Source organism: Penicillium angulare (genome assembly GCF_028827245.1).
Source record: "Penicillium angulare strain IBT 27051 chromosome Unknown utg000003l_segment0_segment0, whole genome shotgun sequence".
Classification (NCBI taxonomy): domain Eukaryota; kingdom Fungi; phylum Ascomycota; class Eurotiomycetes; order Eurotiales; family Aspergillaceae; genus Penicillium; species Penicillium angulare.
Window position 1 is genome coordinate 1,158,379 of NW_026623162.1, and position 14,125 is coordinate 1,172,503.

The following is a 14,125-nucleotide window of genomic DNA, read 5'->3' on the forward strand; positions in this document are numbered from 1 at the left end:
CTCCCCCTTGACATCTAAAGCAAAAAGAGTGGAAGTTTTTCTCCGCTATCCGAGTGAATCCAGTCATTCAAAGTGAATGTGTGTCATGCCGGATGATAAGAAAGATAGCGGGATGATCGTGTATCTACTCTCTAAATTTCTAATCTAAAATAACAAGAACCAGACGCGTCTCTCATCGAGTTCGTACATACTTGGTATGCGAACCTTGGGCAACAAGGATTAGACCGGCCTCGGTCTTTTTGGAAATCGTCACAGTTGTAAAGGCAAGCGACTTCCCAACCTTGTTGGCACGGCTTTCAATTTCTATCCAGTCGCCGTCGGTGGCAGTAGAGAGATAGTTCACATGAATATCTGTGCTGACCCCAGTTGAATCCAACCCATGCGATGCGATAGCCATTCCACCTGCCCAGTCAGTCACACAGGCTGAGAAAGCCCCATGCAAGGTACCCTTGGAATTAAGTTGGCGAGGACCGACGTGGAGACGGGCACGAACAATGCCCTTTTCAGCATCATAAATTTCAACTTCATTTAGAAGAAATTCGTAGATGGGACTGTTAGGACGAGTACGTTCCCACACTTTGAGGACCTGCTGGAGCTCAGTGTTCATGGCTGCGTTGATTGCGGGTTTGAAAAATTGAAAAACTGAAGAACTGAAAGAAAAAGATAAAAATTTGTGAATGAAGAAGAATAGAAGAAGTGGAAGGAAAAAAAAAAGAATCAAGTGGGAAAAGAAGGAAAGAAGCGGAAAAAGGTTGCGCCGACAAAGCAACGTGGGTCTGGTCTACTCCCGCTTTCTCCGATGCCGGGATTTACGCGACAGCATCTGGGACAAGAGAAAGTGATTGACGTCTTCGTCGCTCCAGTATGTGAGGTGACTGGCAATACTTGCAATTAGAGATATGTCGAATGCCCCTCTAGAAATCGGAAATGAATAAAAATTAGCCAATTACCAGATTAAATTAAAATATAAAAGAAAGAAAGCATGGGAAGAGGATACTTACTCTTGCACACTATAATCAACACGACCATTGGAGTTTAAGGAGCGCACTTTGGCGTCTTCAAACTTCATCTTTCGTTCATGCTCTTCAGAATCAAACTCTGATTCGTTTTCGTCGGGGGACTTGGTCGACGAATCCCGGTGCATCCTACGACTTTTTTGAAACCCATCGTACAAAGTTTCGAGATCTGAATCAATCAAGGTTTGGAAGTGATCTTCGGATTCATGCGACGAATGTTGGACAGATCCGGACTGAGTACGCTTGTGCCCCAGTGAGCCATCGGATGGTTTCTCATGGGCAGAGCCTTCGTCGGAATTTAACCCCAAATGCCGGTTTAATAAACTGCTAGCGACGCCAGATGTGAAGTTGCTCCAGAGAGAGCCCACGCTCTGGCCCATACGATCCCTGAGAATAGAAAGACTCTGACCAGAGGTCGTCCACAGATTTTTCTTGACTGACGGGAGAGGCTGGGGCTTGAGACTTGCCATCGCCGGGGAGACAAGCGGCTCGAGACGATAGCTAACAGGGTCTGATGGGTGAAAAATATTGTACAGGTCCCGACATTTCGGTATAGAAGAGATAGCGAAATGATCAGTTCTATGCCGTCCGGTACTGCCATGCGAGTCCTGTTTTGATTCTCCAGGGGTTCCAAGAGTTTGGGATTCAAGTTCAACGTCCAGTGCACTTTTGCGATTCTTCGCACCCACAGGTGAGTATCCGGCAATTGTTTTCCCCTTGAGCATCTGAAAAAGCGCTATCGGGGATCCCAGGCAAAAGAACTCTTCACATTCGAAATTTAAGGCGCTAGATCCGTTGCCTTCTTGATCTGAAGTATTATCGCTTTGTTCCATGTTCGCTTTATCCTTTCGGGGCCCATCAACGACACTCGGTTGATGGCACAAAATGTCGAACAAAATCGCACTGCCAAGGGAGTGTCCACAAAGGCTGACAGATCCTTGGAAGGATGGGTTGCGCTTCTTATACAGATGAACAATACGGTTGCACTCCTGTTTCACAATGTTTGAGATATGCTCACAATACCCACTTTGATAGAGGAGCACATCCATTGCTAGATCCGAGATTAGATTGCGTACAGCCGGCACACTTTCCAGTGTGATATCCGCCAAGCTAGGATATGCATCATCCTCGAGTGTATCTCCATCAGCCAAGTCAAGTTCCTTTCGGTTCTGCCGCACCCCTCGATAAGGAAAGTCCAAAAGATGGCGCCAGCATCTAAATTTAGTTAGCATGAATAAACCTTTAAGATGACCAAGCCACCTCTTTATGCGGAGAGCCTGTTCACGAGGCGAAGAAGAGCAGAATTTTTCACTTACACGGGGAGTACTTGCACGCGACAATTTTTATCGGTATCGGCGAATGCCGAGTTAAGGGCCTGAAGGTCGGGTGAAGCTTTATAAACACCTTTCAGTGTTTTTCGAAGGACATTCACGTCATGAATGAAATTGATGCTTTCCAGTCGCAATCCAAGTCGCTGGCCAATGCCATGGGTAACCAGGATTAAGTGCTCAACTTCCCGTTCTCTATCTTCACTATCGACTTCCCCCAAGTCTTCCATCTCTTGTTCTTCCTGCTGACGAGCTTGTTCTTCAAGTTCTGCCGGATTCTGTGGCTCTCCAGCAAGTGATGACATCTGTCTCTCAAGCGTAGACCTAGGCAGCTTACCAGAGCCAACTGATTCGGTAGATTCTCCCACATTTGGTACTTCTATCGGTCCGGACCCAGCAGACTGTGCAACCTTAGGGGTTGAGATGCCAGAGCTGGCTTCGGAAGTCGCCTTTTCGTTGGACTTTTGCTCGTGAGTCCGAGAATCCGTTGTATCCTTCGCACGTTTCTGTTCTACTAGACCACGTACCACCTTTCTACCAGAGACTCCGCCTAACTTTTGGTATACAGTTGTACTGACACGTGACATAAAATCATCAGTGTTGATCCAAGCCGTCGATGCGTCCTGGTAGACAACAACCCGGTTCATGTAAGCTCCAAAAAGACGGTATGGTTGAGAATCCATAGTAGGTCCAGATTCTTCACTTTTAGCATTTTGAGAAGCAGACTTGACTACTGGTTTCTGTGGGTGTGACGTGTCGGTTTCTGGCTGGGAATCTGGTTTTTCCTCCGGTCGATTCAATCTGTCCTTTATGGCAGGATCAAACAAGGTAGTCTCTTCAGAATCTACCTTCCATGGACGTATCTTGAGATATCCCTCTTCTAATTGGGTTGCAAGGTTTTCTTCGCAAGGCTTCAAGGTTGAGCCATCCTGGAAAAACCACGTTCCGCGACGAACTTCGTAGATAGGACCTATCCAGTAAGCTGGAATTAATTCCCGAAGCTCCACATCTACATCAAATAGGTAGTCTTCATTCACTGGGACTTTCTTTGAAATTGGGCTGGTGGTTGACGGTTGGGCTTCAGAGCTATCTTTACAATCTTCAGCCTCCGATAGTCGCAAGTATGTCGCTTCGATTGCTTGAGAGTCTTTTTGCGAGAAGGGTATGAACTTCTTTGGCGGAGCTGGTGGTTTTTGATCGACTTTATTCGGTTCAAGAAGGACTGGCTTCCGTTTTGGTGAGTCCACCGCATAAAACCATCTCACTTTCAGCGGTGGGCAATCCAAGGGGTAATGACGGAAAGCCAGCTTGTGTCGGTGGGTTACTGTATGATCTTCGCCTTGAGAGCGCTGAAGAGGTTCAATTTTCGGAGAGCGATCCGGCTGGGGCGTAGAACTCTTGGGGGTCGCCCAGGGAGAAAAGGACCCTAGGAAGGATTTCTGGTCAGCGCCCGCCATGGCCGTTGGCCACGTCCGACGCAAGGCACCCGAACGAATCAGTGCAGATGTTTGAGCCAATCTGTATGTATGCTTTGAAGCCGTTGAAAGTTAAGATGCCTGGTAGAGCAACGAGGAGTGGTTTGACAGCAGCGTAATGGAAGGGCAGTCCTGGGAATTCAACAATGATCAGCGAAATTAAGCAGCTCAAAGCTCAACGGCTTTGGAGTTCAAATGTTGTTGACACTCTGCATGACGTAATCGGCGGGTTGGCAGAGCCCCACTATCGATGCCCGGGGGTAGCATATAGTAAATACATATATATATATGTATATTAGTACATAGTAGTATGCCATGCTAATGGCGTACATCTTGAAGTGCATTGCATGCATTGCTATTCTAACTTGAAGGTGCGAATAAATGTCTCATGTAGAATATCCGGGTCTTCTTAAAGCCCATGATTTCAAATAGTGACAGTGTGACACTCGTTACTATATACTTTCCAAGTTCCACCAGTCTCTATATCCATTTCATTGTATATTTACCCACAGATTGATGACGGTTTCAAGTTCTCCCAGTGTCCCACGGACTTTGGGGTCATCTTGACTCAACATTGAGACCCGCTAGTAACTTAAATGTTCTGATTCATCATCAGAGAGTCAAATAGACCCCAGTCTGTTTCGTTGCCTTCCATACAGAAAGGGTCCAACCATCCTAAAGAATTGCTATCTTTCCACTGAATTGCCAGCTCAGACGGGGTCATCGTACTTTCTTGTGCTGGAGGATCTTCTAGAATAGCCTTTACCGCCCGGGCAACATATCGCGCATCTCGGCTTGCAGAAGACCTTTCGATACAAATGGCATGGGCCTGCTTCAGTAGCGAGAAAATCGTCTTTTCATAACTGGGGTGCATAAGTGATAGCTGTAGGTCCCTTCTGCGCCCGGTATGAATCACCAGACAAAGAATCATGACACCCATCAAGAAATCATTCATAGTAAAGTTAGTAAGCATCCAGCGCTCCTGGCAAAGTTGTCCTCCCGGTGCGAATTCCTTATACATCTCAATAAACTGACTCACTAGGCGTCGCCCGGCAATGAAGCATGCCTCAGTGCTAAACGTATTTCCTTGGCTCATGTACTTGCGATGAAGAACGCACAGACTTTTCAGATAAATGAATTCCACGTATATGCGTACCATGATCAAAAAAGGTGGATCTGAAACAGATTCAGATATAGGTCGAGTTCGTAATATTTTCGGTATGGTAGTGTGCATCTGTTTAATTTGATCATCTAGCTCGATGATCTGTGTCTCCGATTTGTCGTGAAAGCTTAGGGTCTCCCGACACACCGAGCTGAAAATGTTCATCTGTCGGTCTTTGACAATGAACCAAAGTATTCCCATGGGCTCAGTCTCTGCACGCGATATTGGAAGCACTTGGGTATCGACGTTGAAGTCCGCATCTGACAGGTTCCTTGGAGACTTTGTATCGCAGTTCTCAATGCATATATTGCTTGGAAGACCCAACTGAAACGAGATCATGGCGTCGAATTGTTTGAGAAGAGCCCAAAGCCGTCGGCGCATTTCCCCCTCGAAGACTGTAAACGAACCGACAAAGTCCGGGTCTCGGTGATAACCCAATTCGTAGGCCAGGCGGACTGCCATTGAGAAAATGACCCCGGCTTCTCGGGATGGGTCGAGACTTTGCATGCTTTTGCATTGGGCGTAAATAGCGAGTGCTTCCACCGCAAATGGCTGCGGGCGGTGATATTCCCCCGTCACCAAGCATTTGCCCGCTGCTATATGGAATTGTGCGGTTCGAGCGGTCACCTCATCGCTAGAGCACGGAGGAAGACCAGTCGCACCCTGTATAAGACTGGCTAGGCAACATATAGAGAATAGCACCGAAATCCAAAGGACATTAGTTTCCGTCGGGTTGCCCCAAAATGAATTATACTGACGTTGAAACTGGAACATATGGATAAACGGAATAATAAAGCTTTCCCCTCGGAAGAAGACTGCGAGTAGCCGATCTACCTCTTCTCTCGGTGGTAGAAAATGTAAGATAATATGCTTCGTCAAATAGCTTTCGGATGAGCCAAAAAGGACGGTCTCCTTTTGTGGGCCTAATACTAGATCCGGTGCGCTGGCATCTATTCCCGAGGATTCTCCTTCACCATCCAGAGTCGCTTTGAGCTCCTGTATGTCGTCGAGGATAGCAGACCAATGGGTTGAGCCAACATAATTTGCTGCACTCATATTTTGAGCCGGATCAGAATAAGGAAGTCCCATTAGATTGGCAGGTGATTGATCGTTGGTAGAGGTGCCAGTGGCAGAGGGTTTATCTGTAGGACGCATCATATCTCTTACAAGCGACTCTAGGTGGGACAGTCGATCTTGCGCTGTCAAAAGCTGCTTGTAATTTTGCCGGGGCTGCTGATACAAGCAGACGACCGCCTCACCTCTTCGTACGCACGAGGTGCAAGGCTGTTGGCGATCGCAGCGCAATTTCGCCTTGCGACATTGAGTGCAGACTAGTGATTGCAGGTGGAGTTTTATGGTGCTAGCAGGGTCTATAGCATTATCCTTTTGTATGCGAAATTTTCCAGTCAAGCGAGAAAAGTCGGCCATTTATCAAGAAACAGGTAGGTAAAGGGTTCTCAATACAAGAAGGAAAGAAAGAGTTGATGAGGTTAACCCTTTAGGGGGCGGGGGCGGGAATTCTTTCAAGGTTCCACCCATAACACTGCAGAAATAAGGCTCTGGAGTAGCACTTCGATGTTGAGGTTTACATACACTCTAGTTTATCCAATTACAGGGAACATTTTTGATTGTGGCTCAATCCAGGAATTTCCTCAGCCGAGCCGAATTTCCCTTTGGGCACAACAAATCTGTATTCAGTAAGAAATAAGTATCCATGATTATCTCCGAAGATGGTGCAAAGTACAAAGAGTTGAAGCCTTCGTACCCTGAAAAATAACTAAGATCCATTACTACATAAACGAAACAAAAAAAAGTACAATGGACAATCCAATCGTGTTGATTACCGGTGCCAACCAATACTGGGTTGTGTCTGGAGACAATCCGAGCTCTGTTTCGCTCTCATAAACCCTATACAATTCTGCTAGGGAGTTGCAGCATAGCCAACGCCAATTTGGCCATTGAGCAGCTTCAAGCCGAATACTCTAACAGCGAGACTAGCCTCACCGGTTCAAGTAGATGTGGAGGATGATGAGTCCATGCAAAGGGCCTTCGACTACGTGACCCAAACTTTTGGCTGGATCGATATGTTGATCAATAACGCAGGTAAGACTCGCATCCATAACTTGGCTACATATTCTAAAATCACATCTGATGGTCAAACTTACGAAAGATTCATACAAAGGGGGCCAGTTTGACCAACATATGTACTCAAGCTCCAATACCATGCGGGAGATGTGGAACAAATCATGGAATGTCAACACCACAGGGACCCAAATTCTCACCCATACATTTGTGCCACTTTTGCTCAAGTCCTCGAGTCCACGACTGCTCTTTATAACCAGCGGCACTTCAACCTTGGCAGAGTCCAAGAACCCAGCGTTGCCAATTAATCACCCGCCTGCGAAAGGTTGGCCTAAGATGAGACCATCTATTTCTGCCTATCGTGCCAGTAAGACGGGGAAACATGATGATGCGTGAATGGGTCCGGGTTTTGCAGGCAGATGGAGTCAAGACATGCTGTATTTCACCCGGATTCTTAGCCACTGGCCTAGGTGGGGATCAAGAGCGGAATCTGGGGCAGATGGGCGCAATTCACCAGGCGATTGGGGCGGAGTTCATACGAGAAGTGGCGGAGGGTTTTTTGCGACCAAGATGAAGGAGTGGTAGTCTGATGAGATGGGGTTCAGCCATGGTAAAGTATTGAAGTCAATAAGATTGTTTGGTGTCAACCTTGTTAGCGCACAATCAGCTTCGACGTCATTAGGCAGAGCAATTGAATGGTATCAAATACAGACTTATTACAAGTAAAATACGCAAATATTTCTAGTAAGTCTAGCTCCGGAGCGGCTTTGTTGCTGGATTTTACCGTAACAATACAATTTCCCCGTTTATTGATGCAGGCTACGCCATACGGTGGCTCATCGGACCCCACCTCCTTCTCTCACGCTCTCACCTTCGCTTTCTCTCCCATCCTTTCTTTACATCCCCCCCCCCCCCCAACTCTACTCTCCTCCCTTTGTTTTTTTTCCCTCGAGGTTGGATATTATTTGGGACATCGTCCCTACTCAATTTCTCGGTGGTTGTCCCTACCGGATCAACGTCGATTTCCACTAATCGATTACGCTATTCTTCGAGATCTGCGGTTCAAACCCGCTAGTGCCTGAACCCCTCGTTCTCAACACGTTGGTCTTTTCAAGATGAACGCCCTCAAGCTCCAAAAGTTTGTACCACAAGAAAAATGTTTTCCTCGACTGGCGCTGGATCACATTGGTTGCTAACTTCAAATCACTTTTGTCAGGCGTTTCCCGCAGCTCGACCAGGGCGAGATTTTCTCTCTCCAAGATGCATTCCACAAGTTGGATATTGATGATCGCGGCTATTTGGACGAAGCTTCCGTGATCAAGGCTGCTCAACAGTCTGAGCGACAACCCTATGATGTTGTGCGTCAGACTTTGAAGGGCGTAGAGCTCGATAGCTCCCGACGTGTCGAGCTCGAAGATTATATCGATGTATGTGGTTGTTTTATCCTGTATCTCCCACAAGACATACATGTTCAATCCCTGACACCCACTTAAGCTAGTTGCGAGACTCCGATCCGGACCAGCCCCCGGCGCTCAAGCTGCATCCAGCCCCGCGGCCGTGATTCAAGGAGCCGGCGCCGGCGCCGGCGCATCCCGGGGACATGCCTCCAAAGGAAGTGTCGGCGGTAGAATTCATGTCCAAGGTTCTTCGTCCAATGTCACACATACGATAAACGAAGATGAGCGAACTGAGTTCACACGACACATCAATGCCATCCTGGCCGGTGATCCTGATATTGGCAACCTTCTACCTTTCCCAACTGATACCTTTGAAATGTTCGACAAGTGTAAAGACGGTTTGGTCCTGGCTAAGTTGATCAACGATAGTGTGCCAGACACTATTGATGAGCGTGTTTTGAACAAGGCAGGAAAGAAAATCAAGCAACTGAATGCTTTCCACATGACGGAGAACAATAACATTGTTATTAACTCTGCTAAGGGTATTGGCTGTTCAGTGGTGAACATTGGCAGTGGAGACATCATTGAGGTCCGCGAGCATTTGATCTTGGGATTGATTTGGCAAATTATTCGCCGTGGCCTGCTGGGCAAGATCGATATTAAACTTCACCCTGAGCTCTACCGACTTCTGGACGAGGACGAGACCCTTGAGCAGTTCCTCCGCTTGCCTCCAGAGCAGATCTTGCTCCGCTGGTTTAACTACCATCTCAAGAACGCTAAGTGGGATCGACGGTAAGTTAGCTCTTAATTCCAAATTATCCTTGGGAAACCCGAATTTTGCTGACGAGTTTAAAAACAAAATTAGAGTAACCAACTTCTCTACTGATGTTAAGGATGGAGAGAATTATACTGTTCTTTTGAATCAACTTGCGCCGGAAGTTTGCTCTCGTAGTCCTCTTCAGACAAATGACTTACTTCAGCGAGCCGAGCAGGTTCTCACCAATGCCGAGAAACTTGATTGCCGGAAATTCCTGACCCCGACTTCTCTTGTTGCTGGAAACCCCAAGTTGAACCTTGCGTTCGTTGCCAATCTTTTCAACACCCATCCAGGACTGGATCCGATCACGGAAGAGGAGAAGCTTGAGGTAGAGGACTTTGACGCCGAAGGAGAGCGTGAAGCGCGAGTGTTCACCCTTTGGTTGAACTCACTTGATGTGCAGCCGGCAGTTAATTCGCTCTTTGATGATCTACGAGATGGTAGCATCCTGATGCAGGCTTACGACAAGGTCATCCCCGGCAGTGTCAATTGGCGACACGTGAACAAGCCCCCTGCCTCGGGCGCCGAACTGATGCGTTTCAAGGCCGTGGAGAATACTAACTATGCTATTGAGCTTGGAAAGCACAACGGTTTCTCTTTGGTCGGCGTTCAGGGTGCTGACATCACAGATGGTCAGCGAACGCTGACCCTCGGCTTGGTCTGGCAGTTGATGCGTAGGGATATTACCAACACCTTGTCGGCCCTGGCCCAGCGACTTGGCAAGCGCGAGATTACGGACTCTGAGATGATTAGATGGGCTAATGATATGTCCAAGAGTGGTGGACGCACTTCCGCTATCCGCAGCTTCAAGGATTCGTCCATTGGCACCGGCGTGTTCCTGCTGGATGTGCTGAATGGTATGAAGAGCAGCTATGTCGACTATGACTTAGTCACTCCTGGCCGGTCCGAAGAGGAGGCATATGCCAATGCCAAACTGAGCATTAGTATCGCCAGAAAGATGGGAGCCACTATCTGGTTGGTACCCGAGGATATTTGCCAAGTGCGCTCGCGTCTGGTCACCACATTTATCGGTACGTTCCTTCCCCGATTCACCACCATATTGCATACTTTCATACTGACATGTCTACCTAGGTTCTCTTATGGCTACTTTCGAGAAGATGTAAGAAGCGCAGCTTTCATTATCACATATCTACGTCACAGGTGTCACTCTAGTAGCACCAATCACTATTGCAGCTACGCTTCAGCCATGACATGCGGTTATCATACTTTTTGTTTTCTTATCTTAACCCTACACACTTACTTATGTTTCCTCAACGCATGTACATTCTATGCTTTGAATCCGGCGAAGAAATGGCGTGGTTTGAAATCGAACCGAAAGGGTTGGCTGTTGTGATTATATTGCCACTTGTAGGCAGGATTCACAAGGAGGAAACAACAACATCCCCAAAATAACGGCGAAAAATATGGCAATTCTCAAAGCGAATTTCTTTTTTGTTCAGTATTGCGTACCAATGATTCCTAAGTAGCTATCTCACTCATATTTCTCATAGATACTGGTTGAACCATGCCACAGCTTGAAGAAAAGCGGCTTCCTTTGCAAATTTGATGACAGGGTCGGAGAGATCTGCCCGGACCGCAAAACCATGCTGCACCCCACTGAATAGGTTAATCTGATACGCCTGGCTTGTTTTTGCCAAAATCTCCTCGGATTCATGGCGTTTCGGGGCAGGGAAGATAGCATCAGTCTCTGTGGGAAACGTGTGAGCTGTTGATTCACTTATGGGAATAATAAATCGAGGAAGTCACTTACCAGCCGCAGCAATAGACAGAGGACCCTTAATAGCAGCCAACTCATCAGCTTCCACAAAGCTGGGGTGAGCTACGTAGGCGACATCAATAAGTCCAGGCTGGAGCAGACGGATGGCGTATTTAGCCTAAAAAAAGGCAAAGCAGATCAGTAATTGTAAAAAAGGCCCACTACCTTTACTCTTCCAAAGACGATCCCTTACTCCGAAACAGTATCCAATTCCACCGATACGCTCACATCCCAGAGAAGACTTCATTTCCTGAAGAACAGCCTGGACGACAGGTTCCACACGAGTTGGGGGGTGACCAGGCGGGCCTTTCAGCCAGGCCTGTAAGTCAAACCCCTCAGGGCGATTCAGGGGCACAGGGTCACCATGGAATAAGTCTGGCATGACGACAAAATAGCCATTTGCCGCCAGCTGGTCTGCAATCAATTGAGCATTAACGAAACGGTGGCCAATCACGTCGGTGAGGAGAAGAATAGCCCGCTTGGTGGATTTGTTTTCCGGATAAGACAAGTAAGTCTCAACTAGAGGGTTTTAATGTGCGTCAGAGAAACTGGTTTCTTATGCTATATACCCTTTCAACTGGAGGGGGAGGGTCATCCAGGTCAAACTTACCGCCACCAACCTGTTGAAACTCGCCCTTGGCTTCGCCTTCATGCTTAACGCCGACAGTGCAACAAGCAGCTGGGGGGTTCGATGCCATTGTGGGATATAAAGAGGGTGAACAATTAATAAAATGTTTATGGAATTGGAGTGAGAGAGCTGATGGGATGAGAGAAAAAGAAAAGAGGTGCTCGATGACGTTTTTGAGGATCTCGATTCATAATCAAGAGGCGGGGAAGCTGATACATGTGGGGTCAACCGTCAGAGCCCCATCTGTATTTAGTATTATGTAGTATACTTCATACTTCATATTTCACTCATAATGGGTAATCTAAATGATCAAGTAGAGGCTACATAGCAGACTTGGACCTGTAAAGATCCCCAGCCAAAAGACAACGTTCCCAATCAATCTCCGACCGCGCATCAAACGCGTTCGGCTCAAGGCTACCAGGGGCAGTTGCGACATCTGCATAATTAAGAGATAACCCCGAAGTCGCCGGAAGATGCATAGCATGATCAATTCGTGTATGCAGGCCGAGAGTAAAAAGGTCACTATGCTAGCAGAAACACGCGACAGGTGGAATGCGCTGATTGAGCTGTGGTACACATGACGGAGCAGAAAATTGTGTACCGGACGATTCCAATCGCGGGCAAACTGATCCCACGAAACGGAATTCCACCAGTCTGCATAGAACCCCCGGTCGGCAAATTGAGTGATTTCAGCCAATGCATTAAGCTGTAGAGAGTAAATTGTTAAAACGACTATAATCAATTGAATGACCACTTGGTAGAGGGGTAGAGAGGTAGAGGGGTTTCTACTCACCACGCATTCCCAGATGACATAGAATGCCAGCAGGTATTCCATCATAAATGGGAATAAAAGATCACTTAACACCCACGGGAACTCTTGCAACCGCTCTTGCACTGTCAATTCCTCCTTCATGCGCATTGTGTGCATTACGACCGGGTATATCCAGTTCTGCGAAACGACAATCATGACCACAATGGTGCCGAAAGTGGCTAGAGTCTTCTCACCCACGTAGATCCAGTCAATCTTCTCCGTGCGGGGATATTCCAACTCATAGACAATGGTAGGGAGGCAAATGAAGTCGCAAAAGTTTCCAATTGTTAAGTTATGCGGATAATGATTTGTTGACGAAAACTGACCGCGGAGACCATCTGACAGGAGAACAATCTCTCGCTCAATCAACCTTTTCAAAGAATTCATCTGGTCCATTTCCAGTGGTGTCCCATTTTCAATCGTTTCGGATAGTGACAAAAGATCATCCAAGGCGCAAGAGCCCCCGCAGTCCTGGGGGTCAGTAGAATGTTGGTGTTCGTTCCTTCCGAGCCTCGTGATTTTAGACATCAGGGCTGCATCCTTGGTAGATGCCCGCTTGGAAGTAGTGAAGCTAGATGTATTTTCGGGCTTTTTGCTGTCACCTATGTGCTTCTTCAGTCTTCGTAACCGGACTTTCAGGAGGCCCTTTTTCCGATACAATTCGGACACTTTTAATGTCATGCCAGTCAGTAAATTTATGGCCGAGAAATCGAGCCCTCTCCTCAGGAACTTACGGTATCCGTTAAAAAAAGAGTAGCTGTGTTGTTTCATCAACATTGTCAAGCAATGCAGAACCATGAACACGGTATGGGTCCATGGCCAGTCTCGATGGTAAGTCCACCAGATGGCGACAGCAAGATATGATGCTTGCCATATCTATTCAAAGTTTCAATTAGCCAAAGGTTCTTCATTGTCTTTGAAGCTTCCTTCCTCTTTCCCCTTCAATCTCTTGGCGGGAACTCTGTTACTTACGTTCTGAACTATCCACCCAAGACCGCCCCATCGCAGATAGCCGTGAAAAATGACTCGCTGAAGAACAAGGCAGAATATGGTTGAACAACATAAAACAAGGTCCGAAAAACCGAGCACCAAGACATCCTTGCTGAGCATCAGCTGGATTATCTCATTCTTGCCCCAAATCGTGCCGTAAATTCGCCAATTGTTAGCAGCGACTTTGAGCAGGACCAGGGCCACGCCAAGCCAGAAGAGCGTAAAGAAGCCATGAAATGAGGAAGAGTTGAAATTTGGATTCTGGCGGTCAAAGGTGCTAAGCTGTCGGGTGAACTCTAGATGTTGAAAATGGAACCGGCGTTTCTCTGATCTGGCAGGTTTTTCAGTCTTTTCCAGGCGAAGTTCACTGCTCAAAATACTCTGAAGAACGTCTTGAAGTATTTCGGCATCCTCGGCGGTGAGTAGGTATCGATTTTCTTGGTCAGTCTCTTCGAGCTTTACTGACACGGTTTGACACACTGGTGCATCCTGTTCCAGCTTATTCGGAGCATGGCCCATGGGCATAGACGTGGATGTTCGCCGAAGAAGCTGGCTTTGACTTGGAGGTCCCATCGCGAATGACGAGAGATGTCGATGTCGATTTTCTCAATTTTGTTCCGGCACCGTGGTTCGGATAGTTCG

General features: G+C 47.2%; 6 protein-coding genes across 6 annotated transcripts; 2 read left to right on the forward strand and 4 right to left on the reverse strand.

Annotated features, from left to right (window-relative positions):
* Positions 1-172: 172 nt before the first annotated feature.
* On the reverse strand, positions 173-607 carry N7478_002602 (PaaI family thioesterase; the record flags this gene model as incomplete). The annotated part of the gene is made up of 1 exon (XM_056918816.1): positions 173-607. One exon carries the CDS (start codon positions 605-607, stop codon positions 173-175), a length of 435 nt encoding a protein of 144 aa, XP_056781974.1.
* Positions 608-781: 174 nt separating this feature from the next.
* N7478_002603 (DDHD family phospholipase) lies at positions 782-3,801 on the reverse strand (the record flags this gene model as incomplete). Its single annotated transcript, XM_056918817.1, has 3 exons — positions 782-914; positions 1,002-2,231; positions 2,333-3,801. 3 exons carry the CDS (start codon positions 3,799-3,801, stop codon positions 782-784), a joined length of 2,832 nt encoding a protein of 943 aa, XP_056781975.1.
* Positions 3,802-4,411: 610 nt separating this feature from the next.
* N7478_002604 (uncharacterized protein) lies at positions 4,412-6,409 on the reverse strand (the record flags this gene model as incomplete). The annotated part of the gene is made up of 1 exon (XM_056918818.1): positions 4,412-6,409. One exon carries the CDS (start codon positions 6,407-6,409, stop codon positions 4,412-4,414), a length of 1,998 nt encoding a protein of 665 aa, XP_056781976.1.
* A 608-nt stretch (positions 6,410-7,017) lies between these two features.
* On the forward strand, positions 7,018-7,459 carry N7478_002605 (uncharacterized protein; the record flags this gene model as incomplete). Its single annotated transcript, XM_056918819.1, has 2 exons — positions 7,018-7,084; positions 7,164-7,459. 2 exons carry the CDS (start codon positions 7,018-7,020, stop codon positions 7,457-7,459), a joined length of 363 nt encoding a protein of 120 aa, XP_056781977.1.
* A 719-nt stretch (positions 7,460-8,178) lies between these two features.
* sac6 (fimbrin) lies at positions 8,179-10,401 on the forward strand (the record flags this gene model as incomplete). The annotated part of the gene is made up of 5 exons (XM_056918820.1): positions 8,179-8,201; positions 8,280-8,490; positions 8,558-9,252; positions 9,326-10,308; positions 10,370-10,401. The coding sequence occupies 5 exons, from the start codon at positions 8,179-8,181 to the stop codon at positions 10,399-10,401; spliced, it is 1,944 nt and encodes a 647-aa protein (XP_056781978.1).
* A 381-nt stretch (positions 10,402-10,782) lies between these two features.
* Positions 10,783-14,056, reverse strand: N7478_002607 (Sterol O-acyltransferase; the record flags this gene model as incomplete). Its single annotated transcript, XM_056918821.1, has 7 exons — positions 10,783-10,985; positions 11,049-11,172; positions 11,248-11,568; positions 11,675-11,733; positions 12,016-12,388; positions 12,476-13,369; positions 13,466-14,056. The coding sequence occupies 7 exons, from the start codon at positions 14,054-14,056 to the stop codon at positions 10,783-10,785; spliced, it is 2,565 nt and encodes an 854-aa protein (XP_056781979.1).
* Positions 14,057-14,125: the final 69 nt, after the last annotated feature.